This window comes from Pomacea canaliculata, linkage group LG1 (assembly GCF_003073045.1).
Source record: "Pomacea canaliculata isolate SZHN2017 linkage group LG1, ASM307304v1, whole genome shotgun sequence".
Taxonomy (NCBI): Eukaryota; Metazoa; Mollusca; class Gastropoda; order Architaenioglossa; family Ampullariidae; genus Pomacea; species Pomacea canaliculata.
The window spans coordinates 19,071,848-19,095,834 of NC_037590.1; the positions used below are offsets into that span (position 1 = coordinate 19,071,848).

The window sequence follows — 23,987 nt, forward strand, 5'->3', positions numbered from 1 at the left end:
TCAATGACTTCAATGATTCTTTTTAGACAAAGAATGAAACAAAGCAGGGATGATGATGGATGATGGATGATCTATGATGGATGATCTATGATGGATGATGGATGATGGATGATCATGATGATCAAGATGATCATGATGATTGGTAGTGAGATCTTTGTAATATTTTCCCTGTCACGAAGGTATTCCACAACACAATCCTGCAGCACGCTATGTTGGAGGTTTATGCCGCCATGACTGACCAAGTAGGGAGGATCTTAAGTGGTTAATCGTGTCTACAGCAGACATGGAAGGGAGAGCTGAATGCTCCCCCACATCGAACTTCCCCGGTAAAAGAGATCGCCGTTCTTTTGAAAGAAATCTGCGTTCTTCTGCTTCAAAGACAAACTTCCTATTCAACTGCCCCAACCCCCGCTCTCTCTCTAGTCCTGGTACATCGCCAGTTTGTTGTAGTTATCTCTGCTAAGGATCGATTCCCCTCTCTTCCCTTAAAGGAGAGAAAAGTTCAGGCAGTGCTGTACTCACAGCTGACGTGGTAGAACTCCAGGGTCATCTCACTCATGATCAGCAGACAGTCCAGCACGTTGAGGATGATGACCAAGAGCAGCACCTGCTTGCTGTGAACCACTTCCTCGCACTTACGCTGGAGTCTGGAACCGAAAGTGTCAGTCAGTGCCATAGGCTAAGGGCTCATTATCTAGCTATTAGTAAGTATATGAGACAGTCGCACGAACGGACAGTCGGAAAAACTAGTTAAGACAGACAGGCAGAAAAACAAACTGATAGAAGCATTTGAATAGACAGTCGGACAGACTGACAGACATTCAAACATACAGTAGGGCAGATAGATTGACAGACAGACAATCGGATAGATGGTCAAACATCAGACAGACAATTATAGTGTATGTGTGTGAGAGCAGACGACCTGATGTCTCTTTCCTTTTCAAAGTTACCGTTATTTGTTTTCTCGTATTACTTGACATTTTTTTCAACAAGCGAGTAAAGCAAATCATCCCCTCCAGAAATAGCCGCAGTCGAATACAATATCATAGAAAAGTGCACTTTCATTAACGACACCTAACAGGTCGCGTAACCGCAGGAACACCTTGAGCATGCTATTGACCGTTTGCACTCTTTGCCTCTCGCCGCAAGGTCAGAAGTGCAGAGTGAGGTCACCGAAGTGTCCTGCCATTGCCTGCGAGCATCACAGCCAGCGAACAGATCGACGGATATGTCAGTTTTCCAGACCTCCTTACATAAGCCAACATTTATCTCCCACGTTTGATTGCTTGAATGTTTAAATCCATATCAGTGTGTGTGTGTGAGAGAAAGAGTGCGTGTGTTTTATAAACCACGTAAACAGATTTGCAAACGCAAAAGCTCTTTATTATTATTTTCCCATTCCAATTCCAGCTTATCTTATAAATTAGATATTTTTTTCTTGTCCTCGGCAAAAAATATCCTATTCCCGGGGCTTATGGCATAAAACGACGAAACCGTCGCGATGTTGTAGTTTAAAGTAGTTAAAATTCTGTGATAAAACGTTTTCTAGTTTACCAGGTATTTTTTAAAGGTACGTTACGGACAGCAGATTGTATTAACAATTGCGTCATCTGTAATTATTTTAACGAATGAAGGCAGTATCAACGAATAGACAGAATGATTAAACTATCATATTAGTGTAGAGAGACGGTTGGTAGGCTGGTGTTTGTTGTTAGTCGAAGTTTCAGAGCTCAAAACACATGGGCGCGGACCTACTGGAGCATCGCGAAGAAGTGTGCTCGGCGTTGATTGGCTGGAGCTCTTGCTCCAAATCGGTGCTGCCGTACAGGAGATCGCGGAAAGTTTAGATCTACGAGGGGTTAATAAGAGTAGAGCTTAGTCAGGACAAGAAAAAAGGGAATGTAGTGGTTAAAAACGTTTGCTTGTCACCACTGCAATGTGAAACTCAGGGTTCAGATCTCGTCTCGGGACACCCTCTATATGTGACATCTGTCCGCAGGGCTCGGCGTCGGGGCTTTCTTAGGGTACTTTGGTTTCCTCCCTCCCTCCCTCTATACCCCATAGTGAGAAATCACCTCAAGGTGGAAGCACTTTCCTAATAAATAAATAAACCAACCAGGGACAAGAGAACAGACGTGCTGCAGATAGAAGAGCAACACACAAAATTGAAACGAGAGCCTCTGACGACAAAACACTGAACTCTCTGTGAAGGGATACACACGTGACCATTGTTTAAGCCCGTTCATTAATGGGTCGTAAATTGATGGCTATTTCCTGAATCTGTTAAGTGTGATTACATTAGAAAACTAGCTTTACGATAACTATCATTTGACACAGCAGAATTAAAAAAAGGTGGAGTAGAAGTGTAGACGCACAAAATATATAGATATACTTGATCAGTTACTAATAACAGTACAACTGTTTCATATCTTAGAATATTCTGTACAAATTTAATCTTTTCCACATCTTGTTTCATTCTCAACATAAAGAGCAAAGGACATTGGGTACACTAGCAGTGAAAGTTAATTAATTAAATCAGGATTTGTACACAACACAGATTTTAAATTTAAAATTAAATTCTTTCTCAGTCATTCTTTTCGCAGCTTCCCCATTAAACACTGTACTTTGACTACCTCGACTTTCATCCAGTCTAAAAATTCTGACTAGATTCATCCCCCGAAAAAAGTATTTTTCGTACTTACTTTTGAATATTTTGGTCGTACACATTTCCACTGAACATTTTGAAGACAATAAATAAATCCGACATAAAAGTCTACATACGCCGAGAGAACGAGCATCACAGACCGGATCCCACATCATGTTAGATAACGGTCCTACCGTCCTCATCCATAAATAACATAAACATTTTGCATCACCGATCGCCGCACAGGAGTTGAAAGGAAACCTCACTTCAAACATCGCGGGGGAGATCAAAATCGGTTTTCATCCACTGGCAAGGAAGCTGCGGTTAGTGTGCTTGGAATAAATTTCTGCCCGTGTGGTGACCTCACGTGTAACGTTCCTTCGTTCCCATGAGTCGACTCGACAGATGACTGCAGTCACCTCCCCTAGTCACTTTTTTTTTCTCTCCTAGCAGTTAACGTGCTTAAACCTCAGTGCAAGGGCTTAGCGAGCAGACGATGAGGCGTTCTCTAGAACGAGAAGATTGATTCGATCATGTCGAGCACACAGCGAAATAAAATAGTCTGAATATACGGCTATTGGGGGGAGATGTGTTGTTTTGGGTCGTTGGCATAGAGCTAATGAGACAGGTCTGTGAGTTGAGATGAAATGGAAATTTAAAGACTGTATGGAAAAGCTGATCAAATAATTATATTTGATTAATGGTTATTAATGGTAATTAACGGCGATTTTGAACAGATATTAGAATCACATGACAACCGTCTTTTAATTGCTTTAGAAAGAAAAAATATATGCATTTAATAAACTCTCCTCGCACTGATAGTAAGTTTGTAAAAGGTTATTAAAACGCGCAGAAATTAGCCTCACTTTCCTCTCAAGAGTGACGAATATAAAAGGTAAACCCAAGTGCGATGCTTGCCAAATGTAAGTCTTTATCACTTCCAGCATCTGTATGATAAACGCCTGCTTTAATGCTTTTAGAAAGGTCTCCATACAAAAACAAAACAAAACAAAAAATAGTACTTTACAGCAAATAAATGTGAGGTCTCAAGCTCGGACCTTCATGGTCTCAAGCCCTCGGCTCCAACGACCGAAGTTGACGGGACGGTCTTGAACCTCTTGAGCCTTCTCATAATAGCGTGTTAGGTCAAGTAGACAGATTAGCCTTACCGCACTTAATTTCTGTAGTAGTGTCTTTTCCTTATAGAGTAATTAAAGGTGTAGTAAAGGCTGTGATGGTGATAAGGCTGTGACATCCTGAGTAAAGTTAGCGAGGGACAGGAAGTGTCGGCCATTGTTAGGATTTGAACTCAAGTGATCGGTGGTGTGTCATTAGTTGGATTAGTGATATATATTAGTGATAAAAATCAAGATGGCTATGAGCAATGTCCAACCATATCAGTCATCAGCTCACACTGGGGTTGACGTCATCGGAGGACGAAAGAGTTCCTTGTAATTTCTCTTATTAAACACAACATCCTCTCAAACATTCACCTTTGTCCACATGAACAGACACGAAAACAGACGAGATTCAAACGGATCCTACTCTTTACGATATTGCAGTTGTTATTTGGTCTTTACAATTCCTTTAAGGTTAGTAATATTTGTTACACAAACGCCTGGTGTAGTTTAACAGCGCTAATGAGCCCAGAGTGACTCGAAGGTTTGTTTGTTTACTCAACAGTCTAGAAAACGGGAAGAAAAATAAGACAAATATCAAAGGTTTAGAGAAGGGGACAACCGAGTCTTTTCAGTCAGGTCTTTCATAATTATCACAGTGAGGAACACGGTTACCTCCTAAAACTGATATAATACGTTACTTTATGGGTAACAGCAGTAACAATTAATATTTCAGTCGAAGAGAAAGCTGTAACAGCTGATATTGCAGGCAAAGAGCGCTCCATAAATCTCTTGTCAAATCCGATTATCGTTCCCTTGTTGATGACTTGTGTGGGACACGTCACGGTGTGGGAGCCTGGGCATGCGCACTGACTTGCAGTGAAGGGAGGAACTGTTCAAGCGATGCAGGGCGTGTCTTTCACGGCTAACGATCTGACACTATGTCACTTCTGGTTCATAGCACTCCACCAGATAGATAAAATCTGGCATGCCGGCCAGGGGCGTAGTTGTTCTTTCAAAAAGAAGGGGCGAGGGATGAAAAGGACCGTTGTTGTCTTAAAGTTGTATGATAATTCAGTGCATGCCGTTTTTATGGGCATGTGAAAATAGAAATTTGTATGACACACTGCCCGAAGCCATGAGAGGTCCGAAGTATTTAAAAAAACAAAGAGAGAAACACGTGTAGGTGAGGAAGACAAGACAAAAGAAAACTGTATTGCCCCACCTGCCAATAATTTCTTTAGGAGGACTACGGCTTTCTTCCCATCGGATCTCGTCTTCAAGCTCCGTTTCAATCTTTTCTGTGTCTCCCAGGCCATTGATGCTGGCTATCTTCAGAGTTTGGGCCGCCAGAACCTGTGATGAGAAGAATGACACATTGTTGGTCAACAACGACAATCGTGAAATAACATGTCATCGAACTGTGGAACTGTGCGCACTCGTGTATGTTTGCTTGACTGCGCGCTTGGATTTGTCAAATTGTTATTTTCATTCGTTCATTGCTGATGCCCTGTACACGCGGTCATCATCATCATAATAATCATAATCATAATCATCCATCATCCATCATCCAGCATCAGCATCATCATCACCACCAACGTAGTCTTTGTCATTAAAAACCCATTCCCTCCTTTACCACCCTCATCATTGCTGTCATGAAGTTTATTCCTGTTGCGGATTCGACGTTTATTTCTTGCACTCAATACACTCATTTCATTGATCCCCCAACCCTCCCACTCCCGTAACTCTTTACCCATCTCGCCTCAATTTCTCGTAAACAAGTGTACACAGTTACAAGCACACGTGATCCCGAAACACACACGTGCTCCCTCACCCTATCACCACGATGTCCCCCACTTTTCATTTTGTCCTGCAATTTCCAAATCTTATTTTATTGACCTTCTCATTTCTCCAATCAGTGACAATACATGCCTGCGCTGTGAAGGAGGCAGCTGGGGGTCCAGGGATCGATACCTTTCGTTTACCGATGAAGTTCACTTTTGGACCGATCGGCATTTTCGTTGTAAACTCTTCCCTGTCTTGTTGAAACAAATATCCTAGCACTGTATTTAGCAGTACAACCTTAGCTTCATTCCAGATGTAATCTGAGACTTCTGTTCATTTTCTCCATCACTTTTACTATCGTGAAGACTCAGTGTGTCTGTCGTTCATCACTACCTGGTTGACTCACAGTTCAAACATCTGTAAATATGGATTTCAAAGCCTCACATGAAACGAAGTTTTGGAATGTTTTCGAAGATAACTCCGGGACATATCAGATGGCAAGATGAGTTTCTTTCATCTCTTTAATTCGTGAATTTGTCCATCGCCAGTAAGGCAGGACACAAGTTTGCCAGTCGCAGTTATATTCTTGAAATGAAGATAGAATCTGTTTGTGTAGCTTCAACTTGCTCCAATTTATTTGTCAAAGAGAACTTCCTGTAAGCCACATCCACGTTAACACGATCACACTGGCTGTCGGAAGTCTTTAAAGTACATCAACACTTTAGGACCAGTATCCAGCTAGTTCATTAACAACCTTTCGTCGCTCCACGTGGCAACGGTCAGAATTATCAGGTGTCCAATGAGTGACACTCCCTCCTAGGAGATCAACACATCAAAGAACTTGATTATTGAAACTTTTAGTCAACTGCTTCACGACGGTGATCGTAAGACCACGAGACTCTCGCTGGCAGGATGCTCCAGGTAAGTCGAGCTTGGCGTTGTCCTGCGCATCCAATGTTGGAAAGACAGCCTTCAGCCACATCCGGGCACTTTTGCTATTTGACTTGCGTGAGATAAACGCGCAAATCTCTGGTCAGGGTGTTCCATACACTAGTCATGCGACTATTGATTGCTGCAGCATAGTGCCTTGCCTCTCGTAAATGTCAAACACCTGCTGGCAGAATGACCCCGACACACCTGGAATGAAGCGCCTGCGCAGGTGAGGCGCACACGATGTCAAGTACGCTGTCTCGTGCCGTGTACGGTTCCAGCCAGAAGGTGGATCGGATGACAGGTTACAGACCAGCGGGATGATATGAGTGATAATGGCACACACGCACACCGAGAGGGAGACAGAGACAGAGAGGCAGAGAAGGTGTCTTCTTTTTCATGTCGTCACCCACAGACTGTTCACATAGAAGGAGGAGCGGTTGCAATAACATACAATATTGATGGAAAAAAAATAACAAAATGACTTGTAAGATTAAAAGAAAACATAATTTAATTAAGAGAGAGAAAAAGATGAAGAGAGGGAGAGATAAAAAAAATGGCCGAGTCATTGTAACCCAGCAGGTTGAAGACGATAGGAAGAGGACAGTCCATCCCTGGTTCTCGATCAGTGCAAACTATTAAAGGACTTGCTTGGAATATTTTCATCAATAACCGGACTTGAGGTGGGAGCAATGTTTTGTAAAACAATCATGTCCACCCAGTTGTTTGATTTCTTCCTGCAAAAAGGCCGAATCCTGAAACATTCGATACTTTTTCTTTCTTTGTTTTTTCGTTTTCTACCTGAGATATCAGCGGGAATAGTTTCAACGAAAATCCCAGGACAGTGCAGATGTACTGTATTGTGTATTGTGATATTGTATTTGTGTATTGTGTTGTAGCCACGTGTCGGCAATAATCTGCTGTAGTCGTCATCATCCGCGATGTGGGCGGCGTCATTGTTTTCATCTGCATCTCCGTCCGTGTCTTACGATGACGTGGCGATAGTTTTTGTTCCCGCGACCTTTTGATGTTCCTGCGAACAGTTCAGGTACATCAGTCACGTGCTTGATTCCGACAGTTTTATTGGTCGATGTTTATTTTCTGCGATGAGTATTTTCCTGCCGTCAACTACGCAGTTCGACATCAGCTACAAGAACACACAGAAGAGAGACAGACAATCGTGCACAGGAATGATGCGCTCGTACCTTCTCTCTCTCACACACACACACATGCATGCACGTACACACACAGAGGTAAAAGGTAAAGGTCCTCCCATAACATTTTTTACAGGTTGTTCGGAGGTGACATGTTAGAAGCCCCACTTTTCTCGTGATCAGCCTATTTCCTTTTTATAGAGAGAGAGATGGGCCCAGGAAGGAAGCAGAAAAATCATGAAAGTGCTCCCTCTCCCCTCCAAAAACAAAATTTTGAAAATCTGCAAAAAAGAACACGATTATGTCAGCTAACTTTCAAAATTACAATGATAAAAGCCCGCAACAATATTATTGATGTGTTAATTAGGAGACTACACTTGTGCGTATTTGTGTGCGTGTTTACAAATATTGATATGAATGAATGAATCTCGTTGCTAAGCAGATAAAGTTAGCGGCTGAAAAAAAAAATGCAGAGTTCACGGTCAGCCACCGATCGCTCACTGACGTCATCAGTGCCTACAGCAGATCGCATCACGTCACATCTACCTGCCCAGGTGTCGCACAGGTAAGTCTAGTGCCTCACCCTCCCACCTGACTGCTACACGAGTCATGGCCATAGTCTATTGATTTAGGTTTGCCGTTGAGTATCCATGGCTACCAGCAGTCCGTGACAGCAGAACTGTCAACACGTCGAGGGAGCCTATGACTGTCAGATAAACAGCCAACGACTAATGTTGATGAGTCGATGACCCGCAAACCGATGGAGCACGAAAGGGCAACGGTGTTTGCATACACGCATTTGTGCTTTGCGTTGGCGCGAGCGCACGTACACACAGACACGCGTACAGTCTCCCTCTAACCTTTCTAGAAGAATAATGAAGTTCAACTCTTTGTTCTACTAATACCAACTTCTTTACAAAACCTACTTTCCTCTACACACGAACACAGTCCATAACTTTTTTTCATGTCAATACACTCGTCAACCTACTTTCCTCCCCCTCCCCACACACACACACGAACACACACATAGGCGCACACACACACGAACACACATACAGGCACAGTCAGGGACAGAATAACTACACCGTGCCTGCGGTGTCGCCACACGCTCTCAAACGCTGAGATCATTTACAGCGAATCGCTCCCACACCTACAGTTCTCACAAACACAAAGGACAGACGGAAATCTCAGTTGCTAAGCCGACACACGGAGGTACCCAGCTCCGATCTCATTAGAGGCCCCCGGTGTGCCGTTCACAACAGCATCTCTCAGCGAATAACCCGGATCGGTGCGTGCTGTGCGTGCTGGTGAGTCAGGTCACAAGGGCCCGGATGGCCTCTCGGCGGAAGTGACGCACTCCGTTCCCAGACGTGCTGCTGCCGAGGCTGCGTTGGACGTGACGCCACCCGATCTGCTTTGCTTCCTCTGGAAACCTGTCTCTTCCCAGGGTCGTCTTCCGGTCATAAAGTAAAAGGTAAGGTCACGGTCGTCCCCTGACCTTTGGGGAGTGAGGTGAGGTGAGGGGAGTGAGGTGTTGGAGAGCTCACTTTGCTCGAGGCCAGCTTGATGTCAGGGTGACGCACATCTCCTCTTCCCTCGCTGCCTTACTTTCCGTAGCCATCTGATTAAACGCTCAGACGATGAGGTTAGGAGGATAGTGGGGGACTAGCTTATGAATCAACGATCTCCACGGTCTTCGATCTAGCCTATCGGTGACGTCTGTCGTCACGTGACTGTTATAGGTAACAGCTTTACGGTATTAAATTCAAACAATCAAAAACTAATTAAAAAAAAGTCAGTATTACTGAAAGTGTAATGTTCAAATCAAGAGTAAACGGTCAAACTTAATAAGCTACTTTTTTTCTCTCAGCCAAAGAATGTGTTTAAGTCAGTGCCATGTAGTGAACCTTACTGCACTGACCTCTCATTCATCTCACAGCAGAACAACTTTTATTTTGAATCAGAGGATTGATGTATGTCGGCTGTACTTAACGACATTGCGAACTAAGCCTCGTTCTGCTTTTCCTCTGTCATGCCATGAAAGTTTTTATTATTGTGCGGTCATCAAAGCCTTGCGGTTCTTAACACGGTTTTATTTCATAGCTCTGTGATTCCGCCACATTTACCAGCACTCTAGTGGACGAATCGTACATAGGTACTGAGAGAGGGGTAAACTTAACAATTATTTTTAGATTGTAATTTCCTGGCATTTGTTGTTTGTAATTGCAGCAAATATTTTGCCTCGATAAGCTTTCATATTATAAAAGAATGACATCATTATTGTTATTACTGTAATTGTCACGAATTCTCCTATAGAAACGCAAACAGTGAGAGAGGGAGGTTAAATAGTTCACCAAGCGAGGAGGTTGAAGAGGAAGTAATCCACAAGCCCTGGCGTAGGAATCGATATTTCACTCAGTGAATGCTCTCCCCTACTTAGGTGTCCGACTCCCGACTTCACCGAGAAGATGAATGCTTCAGAGAAGTGTCGTGTACCACCCATGGGGCCATCCACTGATTGTAGAGTTTTCGTGGGCAGGGGGTGAGGAGGAAGGACATCGACACATTGAGAGTGGAAACTGGCGGAGCGTCACAGGGTGAGTGAGTTCATCCGGCCTACCTCAACGTCTGGCTCCGCCATTGAGTGCCGTTCCCTTGAACTCCTGTCTCGTGACTAGAAGATCACGAAACCTCTGAGTTTGCGGCTGATAAGTCTGCTTGTCATGGTAATTCGAGTCTCTTCTCACGCAGACCGTTGCTTTGATCACAACAAATATTCTTCAGCTGTTTCTTGATATGTCCATTGGCAGGAGGACAGACTCCGCATTATGCCATTGTCGCCAGAAAAGGTTCCGTAGTCGTCTACGAGGGTGGTCGACTGTGATCTGTATAAATTTGTTGGTCTTTAGTTTCATGTATAAAAGTTTTCTTAGGTACTTTGTCTCAAATCTTTTCACATCTTGCATTGGTGAAGCAATCTGGGTACTATGAATGGGGATGGAGTTAGTGTTTTACACAAATAAGGATATATCACTGCAAGGCAACCGGCTTTTTAACCTATGCCACATACAGAGAAAACAAAACAGCGTGCCGAAACGAGAACTGAACCCAGGACAGGCATTGGTGACAAGGCGATAAACCGTTTGGCCACAGGACCTCCGGGGTCTATGAGGACCAATCACTTGTATTGGAGAAGAAGACTGGCACTGTGAGGGGCAGTCTGTGTGTACTTGGTAGCGAACCTGATCGTGCTTGACAGCTTTGATAAATCCTGTCTAGTCTGGTCATTTAATTATCGCTAACGCTTTTGGAAAATTAGTCTGACTATTACGTGCATGACTTGCTCATTGCTGTTCACATCAGGCCTGCAAGTGGTGGACCTGCCAGCCTCTACATCAGTCCAGGTTTCACTGACGATCAGTACCAGCCAGGATCAGCTGATACAGTCAACGGATGAGCGATGATCATCCTCCGACTGAGTGGGTGTAGGGTTGCAACCCAGGGTGCCATCTTGGACCAAGGCCAAGTCAGCCTTACAGTGTCGAGGTCCATTGCTGTGTGAACTCAGCTTCCAGCGAGAGAGAGAGAGGGGGGCGGAAACTGAGAGAATATAAAAAAAGAAGAAAGTTTCGCACTCTGGGGATGTGCAGGAACAGATACAGATGGAGGGAGAAGGAATAAATAATGGAGATAGAGTACTGGGCAAGCCAAAGAAAAGATTTCTCGGCAAAATCTGGTCTAGCATCGCGAAGGAAGCTTGGGAGAAGAAAAAAAATCCAGCTGGGATCCCTAACGGATCGATTGTGCTTCTCGTGAAGTTTCCTTGCGAAGCTCGCCGCCACCATCCGTGTCAAAGCTGCAGCAGCCGTCCAGCGCGTGATGTCCTTCTCGCCGCCTGTCAAGCAGCACGTGATGGTCTTGACACATGCAGGCGGGCGATGGCACCGAGTCACAGACGCGAAACTCCTCACAAGGAGGCTCCAGGCTCCAGGCACCTGGCGAGCATGCGCACACGATGAGTGCGCGTGCTCGGTGGTTCGTTGCCTACGTGCCAGATGACCCAGTTGGCTGCTCGGATCACGTGGGACATGTTTTGCGATGTCTGACCCCTGACATTTTAATCGAGCAAAGGGCAGATCACGGCTAGTGGTCCTTTTCTCGACGACGGCGTAATGTGAGCATCGTGATGCAATGCGGAGACAAAGGACACGCCGTTGATCTGTATCTCCCTCTCCCACAAGTTCCCAAGAAGCCTGACAGGGGGTCCATAGGCGTGGGGAGGAGAACTTTCTACGTCGACCCAGAAGTCGAGGGAACTTGGCAAATAATCCCGGGACTACTAGAATCCCACTAAGACAAAGAAGTATGGACAAAGGTCTTTCTCCTACCAACCCCCATCAACCTGGAACGGATTACCCATCGGGCTTCGTCGCTCTGATTCTCTCACCTTTAAGGCTAAACTGAAGACACATCTTTTTAAAACAGCATTTTCACCGAGACAATGTCCTGACCATGAGCGTGCATAATATGTGTCTGTACTGTACTTTGTGTACGAGGGAAGGAGTTGTAAAAGTGAGCGTGCGAATATGGAGTCAAGGTCGTTAGAATTCAGTCTGTTTACCATTTCCTTGAGCAAATCATTGTAAAAGTGTTATGTAAATGTCCATTATTATTATTACAGCCTGGATCTTGTCCCTGGGCTTAGCAGCACTTTTAGAGTAGCTGTCATTTGTTGGATCGAAAAAAACGTTTTAAAATTTAAATTTGCATGTAAGCTTGGGGCAGTCACGTGACTGAATGCTTGAGAATGTTATCGAACGGTAACGCACGTATGATAACGCGAAAGTAAACAGATTTTTGCGGTACATCTTATCATTAAAAGTCATCAAAATGATGTAAAATTAAGGATGTCTAGAGAGAATTGCACCAGAATATATTTATACACTTCCTTAGCTTCACTCATCAGTATGAGAATGAACCTATTACAGTGATATGAGCGTTTTTACTTTGCTGATATTTTGGGAGGTGTTGTTTGAATTACATAAGTACCTCCCCAACGAGTATCTCACATCAATCACTGATGCCAGCGAAGACCAATGACAACATTTTTGCGGCAACTGTTCCTGTTTAGTACAAAACAAAATGAAGGAGCAGCCGCCGTGAATAGACATACAAGTAGCTGCTGAGTCGATCATCGTGTCCTGACAGGTATCAGTCGGGGAATTTCTGGAAGAAGCAATTTTGATCATCTTTTCTATTTTTGGCTCATGCATCATAACCTAAGGCTTAGAATAAGAATATTATGTTATGTTTCAGATAAGCAGAAGTGTTCTTGTGAAAGAGGAGTGATGTAATAGGATTTCAGAACAGTCGGTGTGACTAATAATCTTGTTTTGTGAGCCAGTGAATTATTTTATAAGTCTGTGTGATATTATCAGCTCGTGTCATAAATCAACGGCGGATTTTGAAGGTTGAAAAAACTACAGGTATGGGGGCAGCCAATCTAAAAATAGCCGGTCATCCTACCTTGTCCTCGTCCTCCGAGGGTCAAGCGCGTGACATCAATGGCAGGACTGTGCCATGTAAGCAGTCGTTGAAAATGTGTTTTGATCCGAAACTTGCCAGCCTATTTAAGTTATTAAAAATTAATAACACTTTCTTTCTAACAACGGTTTCGAATCACGTGAAGAACTGCTGCACCAGGTCATGTCCACGCGAATCTACACTTACAGCACGGATGTGCAAGCATGCAACAGACTGGATGTTTGCATGCATGAAAGATGAATGCCAGCAGCATTACACTGATTAATGGACTCACGTGACTGCATTTGAAAGGAAATAAAAGACGGTTGTTCTTAAGTCTCAACGGCCTCATTCAGGGCTATCCATCTACCCAAGCCGGGGTCAAGAGAGTTCATGGGTTCGAGCTTTGGTGCATGAGACCTTAAAATGCAGGATTTGCATTGATTTCTTAGATACAGATCAGGATGGCGAGAAAGTTCAGGAGTTTATTTTATGCGGCAGGAAGGAAGATGTCCGGCAGTGAAGGATGACTTCTCTATAGAAAAACCAACGAGTGGATCTTGTCAAAATGTTTTTGGTTTAGCGTAGGTCCAGCTTTTAGTGTCACATTACCCCCAGAGTATAAAGCCTTGGCCACCAGTAAAAGCAGGATAATTTGTCTATGACAAGGCAGCTTATTCCTTTTTTATAGCAAGCCGATACGGAAGATGTTGTTTTAAAGACACGAGAGCTTGAAAAAACGAGCGCGGGAATGAAATATGTTTGTTCTTGGTCCCCACAGACATGATGGCGCTAAATGCCAAAGGTGGTCTTCTACAGCGAGTTTGGACAAGCGCAGCCCAAACTTTGATTTGTGGACTGGTCAAATGGCACTGAAGGCCTTTATTAACTGGTTAAATGTCGTCTAACATTTCACCACCATTGGCAAAATTGTGGGTGAAGGTCGCATGAGACAAATAGTTTTGAGGAAAACACTTAGGACATTGGCACTGTGGTCAGCAAGTTCAAACCTGTTTGTCAATACATTTAGAATACATTTTCCAATATATTACCAGTACGATGGAAATGTCGGGCTCTTCAGAAATTTCACGCCTTGCCATTGTATTAGATTAAGAAAGGACTTTATAGTAGAATACTTGTAGACTTTTCAATGTAGCTCTATATATTTCACAGAGAACAGTCTTTAGTCTTCTGATGTTTTCCAGAGTATGGAGGTTTAGACCTGCGGTAAAAGAGGTATGTATTGTATGATATGTTAGTACCTACGAATAAAAGTTTGAGGATTGTTTTTCTGTTGCGGGTGAGAGAGGGAGATGTAACCAGGGGACACCGACATCCATTACACTACATGATATAGAGTGGATGACAAATGTGAGGAAAGACGATATACTTTTCTTGTCTTGACAGTGCAGGCTAAATATTGAGATCCCAGCCCACAGCTACACAGCATGCCTCCTTTATTCAATCCACAAACTCGCATTTGGATAACAGTTCTTGTTTCTGGAATAAAAACCGAGCAGAGCATTTACTCCCGCCATTCACACAATCTCCCTTCCACACATTTCCTGTATCGGATGGCAGAAACACTTTATCAAACCACCCAACCAACGGCTGTAGAAAGATTTTTCAAAACAGATTAATACTTTCCTGTTCCTTTAAAAAAAATTATATTGATGAGCTTTTAGGTGATTGTATTCTCTCCGTCACAATCAGCGTGTTGTAGTGCATTTGGCAACAAACAACAATAAGAAAGAAAACAAAATCAAAACTAGGCCCAGCGATAAATACACAAATCCAGCAACAAATCCGTTGAAATAGTCTCCTGTTGTTATACAAGCATTACCTCTCACCTGACAATAATGCTTATTAGCCTACCTTACAACGAAAGGAAGCAAAGCACACAAATCCGGTTTGTTGGTAAAGCTGACAGAGAGAGCAAACTCTACCCACCAGGTTGTCATGGCAACTAAAAACGCCATCGTTGTAACATCGAAGAAAAGAAGCCCATGGACAAACATTCTAACTATGCTCCACAGGACGAAGATGCGCGTGCAGTACGGGGTGAGAAAGCGGGTGGGAGTGACAAAGCAGAAAAAAGAGACGACACACTGGGTGGCGAGATGATAGGGCTACAGACATCTTGACGGACCGTGTGCTTAGGAAATCGGTATTCAATAGTCAATATATTTTGCCAGAGTTTTTTCTTTTAAATAAGAGCAAATATCTGGAGTGCCTTCCAAATATAGATGAGATACGCAATTCAGGACAATAACGATGACAAATGTAACGGCAGTAATAATAACGACGATGACAGCGAGAAAACTGTTAACCCTGGGACATACAAGTGCAGCAGAGTCACAAAGAAACCCGCGAAAAACTACTATGATGGAAAATAATTAGTAAGTGAATGTTCCAGACGTGTGTCTTAGTCGGTTTTTTTTAAGGATCGGAGGTAGTATAAGTCTCTCCACTGACATCAACTAAGGTTAAGGTATTCTGATCACGTGTTGTCTAATAGTCTTCAAATTTCAGGTGCAGTCTCCAATTAATCGACTGACTGTGATAAACATTTTCATTAAAAAGTTGAATAACCATTTATGTCAGTACCTCTTACTATCCAGTGTTTGTGTGGAAAAAGATAAGAAAACAAACAAAGGTGAACGACCCTCAGTCCCGCCACGAAGGGCACAAAATGGGAAGAAGGCATTTTCTCCTCATGAGATAACCCATTGGTGATGGATCATCGATCTATCCAAACTCGAGGTCGACAAACAGCTTCCTCTTAATCAAACCTTGTTCCCTCACCTGCATCCTCTAGCACACACATCGCCGACGATCGATGAGAAGCGAGCTGGTGGCTGCGACTGTTGCCACGCCTGACCTAATTCTCCGCGGTTCGTGATTGTGCACTGGCCTGAAAACAAAAACCATTAAAAAAAAAAGACCCCATAGGCTGTCATAAATGTCGATTTTTAGGAGTCTGCACACCAGCTGAGCATTTCCCTCTCCTCTTAAAATGAAGAACGGAAAAAACCCAGACGTGATTTTTTTGGTTATTTTCGATGTAAAAATATGCCGATTGGATTATTTCAAGTCAAACAAGTTGATTCCAATCGCATGATGTGTAACAAAAAAAAACCAACAAAAACAAACAAAACAAAACAAAACAAAAAAACAAAAAAAAACAAACCAAAACAAAAAACAAAACAAAAAACAACAAAATAAAACAACAAAATAAAAAACAAACAAATAAACAAAAAAACTGTAAGGGATTCCATTGTCCGCTGTCTCGATTCTGGACATTGAAGTCCAAAATTTCCAAACAGTCCACAAGCGCGAGCCCATGATAAACTAGACTTTGATGACGAGGCTGATGAAAACTGCATCAGGGGTTGGACCCTCCGGACGACTGTAAGCAAACTCGTGTTTGCCTGAGGCCAGCATCATGGGGGGACAGACGGAAGGTCAGTAAATTGCACGGCCACCAACGGGCCACCCCAGGGAGGGCTCCACAGGTCATGGTGGTGCAAGTGAGGACAAAGGCATGACGGGACACAATGGAATTTTTCATCTGGTGTATAGCTGTTGGAATGTTTACGAAAGGAATGTGAATGTCGGAAACGTGCGCAACAAAATCTCACTGCGTCTCTACATTGCGCAATCCTTGAAAATTCTCTCTTTCTCTCAAATACAAATTAATAAAATAATGTAATATGTACATATTTACACTGGTTGTGCAATGTCATTGTAGCAAGCAGTGTAATTTAACTGTAAAAAAAACTTCATTAATTGCATATTTTTTTTTAAAGAAACACCGAGTGTAAATTTTTAACAAATTGATTGAGTTTATTACTAAATACGATTTCCCAGAACATGCCTAACCCTAACCCCAACCCTTCGTAGTTAAAAGCAATAGAGATTAATAACAGATGCAAGGTAAATATGAAAAAAAATGTCAGCTTTCAAACACTGTCATCTACATTTTTATCAAACCATTCGAAGCATACAGCAGAGCCTGACTGCATCCATGTAAGTATTTTCTTTAATTTCATCTGGAAATGTCTCCGATGCAGAATTACTGGCAAACATCCGTCCATTGCATCAAGCTGAAAGCTTTCTATTTTTAAACGGGACTCGAGAAAAAAATCTTCTCATAATTTCAGCTGCAGATGCTGTTGATGTAATTCCAAGTTAAGCCACAATAACATCGACCGTGGCGAGCTGAATAGTGTGACATGTTTGCTGGTTGAGTTATCTATATGCTATAGGTCTACCTCATCTAACGTGTATTGTACATTTAATATACACATGGCTGTGAACAAATGACTCTCCACAGCCTGACTGTTAAAGGTTTAGTAAGGTACATGTTTTGCTTAATGAGTCAGTAAAACTCAGAGCGAAATACTGTTCCACCAACTTTGGGTGAATAGCCTCCTTTCGTTCTCGAGATAAATGTGTACCAACATCATCATGCACAGAAAGAGGTCAACAGTACATACGTCAGGATTGTATAATTTTGAATATGTTTATTTATGTTGTGAAGGTTTCAGCCAGTAGGGGACCTGTGATCATATGCTAATTAGGCGTATCTGTGTACAAACGTGACGTCACAATGTTGACCTCTGTCTCTGCATGGGGATGTTTTCAACCTTAATGAGAACAGAAAGGGGAGGGATTCGTCAGGATTAGGGGGAAGTAATACTTTGAAAGAAATGTTATCCAGTACTTAAAAGTTGCTACTCACTAAACCTTTAAGGGTGGACAAAATCTGCTCTTCACACCAATGAGCAAACACTGTAGACTACTTGTCACTTGACTGGGGATTTAATCAAGGTAAATTAATAAACAAAAATAAGTTAATACACATCTTGCTGTTAATTATTTTTACAACGTGTGTTCTACAAACAGATGAAAACAATCTTCTTAAGCCATAAAAAAGCTCAGCTATTCAGTGATGGATTAATTAAACCAGAATAGGCGTTAAAATATTTTAATATTGACATTGCTATCAACTGCTTAGTACAGAATGAATAACAAGCATCACAGGCCGTCAAAATCCGCTTTTCAGACAGATAAATGAATTTCTGTGATAGCAACCTTCCTGAGCGTTGTAGAAGAGTAATTACAGCTAGAATAATTAAATATGAATCAGTTGCAAAAAAAAGGATTGATCAAAAGAAGTCAGGGCACGGTAGGAAACACCACATACCTGTATTAACTCAATGAACTCATTTATTCAAAGAAAAGCCAAATTAAAAAAAAATCATGGAAAGTATTTGCCATGCTTAATTAATAACCACCTAGCGCCTCCTCTTGTCCAGCTTGCTGACCATCATTTCAAGCAGTGTGAATGCTGTGTCTACGAATGTAATTAAAGGAAAACCAGGGAACGTAGCGTTGAGACCGGACGTAAACTACGTCCAGCCACTCAGACGTTACCATCGAACCTATTGAACTCGAGCTAGTTATTTTGAGCCCTTAAACATCCAGGGTAAAACGAATCTCGCCTTCAAAATAAACGAAAAAAAAATTGAGGAAAAGCATGATGGTATACATTTGCATCCCGTGTGTTTGCTTTGCCCAAGAATTTACTTTCGATTTTGCACGCAACCCCTGGTGTAATCTTGGGCTGCGTGAACATGGAGGGCAAATTGTGCCGAGCCCCAGCGACATGGGATGGATTTTTCTAGTGACAAATGTTTGTAGACGGTCTTGGGCTTCTCTTATTTCCGGATTCTTCAGCGGCATTTGAAAGCCGAGAGGCAAGAGAACTAGTTAGGTGGCCTACGCAGGCAGATCCTTCGTTATAGAACTAGGGACTGGAGTCGGCTCAGGATGATTAACCCAATCCTTAAGAAACCTAAGGAGTTGGGGAAGTCCTCTGGGACTGGACCCTGGCTGGAGACTGCAATTTTGTGGTCGTCAACCCTGTGATGACCATGTACTTTGCCGAGGTGAGAAGGGTGCAATTAAAGACAACAGGAATCTGTTCGAGATGTTTTAAAACAGTTCAGGGCTTTCAATGACCACTTATTCTACTTTTCATCATAAATGTAGTGCTGGTTTCCATGGAGATTTGTCATCACAAGACGAAGATTCAGAAATACAAATTATCTGAAAACGTACTCAAAGCATTTATTGTTTATTTTGTCATGCACCTCACTCTGTCTGAAAATTGTTATTAGATGTACAGTTGTTTACTCACGATAAATGCAATGGGTTTTCGAAAGTTCAAACCATTTCAAACCCCTTACTTTGTTCTTCAAAAGCCGAATAATCCAGCTCTACACACGTTTTCTATCTGTAGACAAGGTCCACAGTAAACAAGCCCTTTCAGTTTGTTGTGATATCATGCCTGTAACTGAAAGATGATATAACCCTCTCCACCTGGCCTGCTAATTCCCTTGTGATTATCGTTACTCAGCAACACCATGCAACATCCGCCACCCGCATTTACCGGGGTACATTGAAATGGCGGGCATAACAGCTACAACTCCTGGTGAATGTAAACCAGTCCATCAGTAGCAACAAATCTTCTAAATATAAAATCAAACAATATAACTTAGAACAAAGCAAAAACAAAACAAAAAAAAAAGAAATAAAAGAGAAACACAAAGAGAGAAAACCGTCATCGTTTGTTCTCCGAAGTCTCGTAACAAAGACCAACCGAGATTTGAAACGTCAGCGCGCGAGACCATAATACTATGATGGAGAAGGTTTTAGTTTTAACGGAAGTGAATAGCTTTTTTATTTGAAGACGACAGATGTCGCATTTCTGGGACTGGCTGAGCTCCCCTGATAGCATCTTTCCAACATCGGAAGTCAGGTCCTCAGCCTCATGGCAGCGAGGGAAAACATTGTAAGACTCGAACTCGCCAACTAGAAAAATCTGGAATGTTAAAGTGGCTTAGCAAACCATATTGCCAAGTAGTTGTGCTAAAATTTCAGTATCTAACGTTTGTTATTTTTCAAAACTTCACCGTGTCAAAATATTCGCCAAAAAGACGGAGAAACATGTAAGCCATTTTTTAGTCGAATTAATTAAATAGTCGTGTGAATACTCTGTTCTGTGGTTGAGGATATAAAAGACAGAAAAGGTTGAGACACTGTTTGTTTCACAGTAGAATGTGATCAAATGAGTCATTTAGACACATGTTTCTGTTAGTTCAGGACATTTAATTAATGGAGGTGTTGTGAAATCGCAATTGTCTGTAATTCAGGATCGTACTTAACGAGAAAGTCATGTTGACACATTATTTCTGTCACTAGAGGGCATCTGATTAATTAAGGAATCGTGTTCTGTTACTGTCAAGCATTGCTAATTGATTCAGACGTGTTCATGCACTGTCCTCCTGTTACGGAAGGACATAAAATAAATGAAGAAGTCATGTTCACCAAGTTTTGTTACACAGGAATGTAAGCAGTAAGGGAGCAATGTTGACATGAAGGTCTTTGTGAAGAACAAAGAAACTGCATTAGAATTCGTTATTTAAAAAAAAAAAAACTCATCCTGCATGCAGGAAGATAAAAGAACAAAATCGTGATGAGCTAACGGAACTGATGCACCCCGGGTAGCGTATCGACTCGCCATTAGCTAGACCTTGTTTGCTCTCACAGCGGGGTGGGCGGGGGACAAAACCCATTATTGTAGGATCACAGGTAGGGATGCTCAGTACTCGGCTGTCTGCAGCTATTTTATCCATAGTCAAGATGCTTAACCTTAATGAAATTTGTAAAAAAATCATAAACACTGACAAAAGTCAAGGAACCTGTCTCGATGACTCCTCGACTCCTTCATTCCTTTTCTGCAGGAGCCATTCCTAATTTTATGGCTTTTTAACTTACAAATAATAAAACAAAGTGGGATGCAAGACTAAGGCTAGCGCGCAATTTGGAGAAGAAAAGGAACAGAACTTTTGGTTAACAACAACCGCAGTTGTTCCGTGTAAAAGAAAGTGGAAAAAAAAAAACAGCCCGCAGAGGATGACGCACATAAGTTAAAGATTCCCGCAGTTTCTGATAATTTGTGTTCTTCAGATAAAGTCGATTTCTGTCTGCGTACAAAAAGGTCGTGTTTTCGTCCTCGATAGATGCAAAGAAGATGAAAGGAGACACTACTCCAATCTCTCCTTATCGCCGACTGGCCGCGGGACACACCCTGACTACCTTGACACCTGACTACACTTCCACACCTTCATATCTCTAGAACCTGCTGAACGACAGGCTAGCCAGCTTTTCTTTGATTCCATGTGATTATCTTTCATGTTGTTTTCTACTTCATTCTTACTTGCACGATTTTAACTGCAAATACTGATGATGCAGATGTATCTAGTACATTCTTCATCTTTTATCTTAATCAAGCAAGTTTTCGTGAGGTCAAATTACTCAAAACACCACAGAATCAAAGGCATAAATAAAAAAAAATACACACCCACACAAACAATTCCTACAAGACATACAGATACATACTCTCACAGGCACACACATGAACTCACCCACCCCCACACAGAGAAAGAAGGGGATGGAGGATAGAAAGAAAAGACTTGGAGAAAAAAGTTCCCCCACACACTCATAACAAAATTCTGAAATATTTTCTGTGTGTCAGTAAGTGCAAGTAAAATAAAAATTTATCCGTAAACAGGCTCCGGGGAAAAATAATAGTAATCATAACAATAGGATTTATATAGCTCATTTCCCACACACGGAGGAGAGCTCGATGCACTTTACAAGCAGAATTCCACCCGTAACAGAACAGTTTCGGTCGAGTGGTTCTGTTGAGAAGCCCACTGATGGCTGCAGGTTGTAGCAGCTGGTAAAGGAAAGAACATTAGCGACAGAACATTAATCATACCACGAAAAATTCCTTCAAAATTATTCCATAAAATATGTCAGTGTTTGCAGCTTATATGATAACATGGTTTGCGTTTTTATGTCAAATATCAGCTTTACATTTTTAATTGCAATACCCAGCTTTATTTATCTTTAGAACAGAGGGAATGCCAACAAAAGTGCTTTTTTACGATTTTCAGAGCTTTCAGTGACCGTGGTCTTTCAGTGCATATTGATCAATAGCAAAAATATAAGGTTTGGAATAAAAGACATTGCACTGGACAAATGAAGGTGTAAATCATGCATGGATTGGCGGGCAGTTGACCAAGTATTGTTCAGCATGCTATAGAATTGCTTTGGCCATGTAATCCTGAGGTCCTCCACAGACAAGCAGACATTCCCACACAATTTTCTGTAACCATCTACTCAGGCAGTAACATCTCAGTCTAGTCTACCCACGCAGCCCCTCGCAATCACCAGTAAGCATCAATTTATCTAAACACGCCAAACCCTCCTGCTTTCTCATTTACCTGGCTCACCACTCTCGCCAGTTCCAGTAATCTTGTATCGTCCTGCTCCCTAGGGATTCCCGGTGTGCGGTAAGCAACGGAAAGTCTGGCTGCTTCTCTAGAATCACATCTTCCACCAGCACTTATGATTGGTTCTGATTCCGGAGACCTCGCAAAGACCATCAACTCACTGACAGTGATTTTGACCAAGAGATTAAACAATATCTTAATTGGATATCTTAATCACAATCTTAGCGAGGTCAAAAAAGGAAGATTGAAGATTAAAAAAACCAAATTTGGTCCATTTGGTCTTCAAAGACTGATGACAACACGTCCAAATAAAATCACAACCTGAATTAAATTCCTTACTATTCTAAAATTATTGCCTGGAAAGGAAAGTCTTGTACTCTTGAAAACTGCCGTAACGCAAATATGATAAATAATTCATCAAGTTTGGACAAATTGATTAAAGAAAAGGAGGCAGGCCTCTTTTTCCCGCACAAAAGGACGAATTTCTACCGTAAACAACAGATTCCACAGAGAATGAGAGTTATCTGTTCTGCTCTAGCTCTTGTCCACATGATGATCAATACATGATTAATATGCTGCTGCCACCATCTCAGAAAAAAGTGGGAAAAGCAGGACAGCGTGGACAGCGTGCAGTCGGAGTTCAAGGGCAACCACCTGTAAAGTCCACATGACTGCATTCCAGTTATTGTTTACAGCAGTTCATTGTGTACAACAGTTCATGTTATTGTGTACAACAGCCGTGGATGCAGGATAAAGTATACACAGGACACGTACTTTCATAGCAGCTTTCACCGAACTGTGGTGATATAACAACAAATACGAGCTTAAGAGATGTTTTGCAAGAGTCAGATACGTTTTAATGCATCGCCGTTTTATTGTGTTGCATGAATGCTAACACACACACACAAAGCCCCGGATATGGCTCCATCGTTTCCGAGTTTAATGGATCGTGGGTCGAACAATAGAGGAAGAATCAGGAGGAACCAAGCAAATGCTATTTTCCCCCTTCGTGACGTTCATAACCCAGGAGCACGCCTGACAGGTTCTCACCTCTTGTCATTTTCTTAAACCTCATTCCTGGACGATTTTTCTGAAATAAAGATGGGAAGAGAAAAGTAACATCCGGACGCTAGAGGCGGGCTTTATGCTACACATTCGGGTGCATTGTGGGATGTTGCAGGAGAATCAGAAAAAGCTGAAATGGTTACTTTTTTTTACCTCCCTACCCTTCTGTTTCTGTAGCTATGAAGAGCTCTCCCCCTTCCCCCACACAAACACCAACACAGCCATCCACCCAGCCACCCATTTCTGAGAAAAAGATTCTGAATGAAAGAGAGATGGGCAGAAAATGGACATAATACATAATCGCTGTCAAAGTTAACAATCGTCTTCAAACGACAAATCATGAGTCTTTATTTACTTTATTACCGAGGGTTACAGAACATTTTCGTTACATCGAGCTCTC

The 23,987-nt window shown here is 42.2% G+C and overlaps 1 protein-coding gene across 2 annotated transcripts in view; it reads right to left on the bottom strand.

Moving 5' to 3' along the window:
• Window positions 1-23,987, bottom strand: part of LOC112565758 — a 46,161-nt gene that overhangs the window by 6,879 nt on the left and 15,295 nt on the right. For both annotated transcript variants that reach the window (XM_025241490.1, XM_025241499.1), the window contains 2 exons: window positions 4,988-5,118; window positions 523-647 (listed from right to left, as the gene is read on the bottom strand). In XM_025241490.1, the coding sequence (XP_025097275.1) occupies window positions 523-647; window positions 4,988-5,118 (256 nt within the window). The remainder of the gene's footprint in view (window positions 1-522; window positions 648-4,987; window positions 5,119-23,987) is intronic.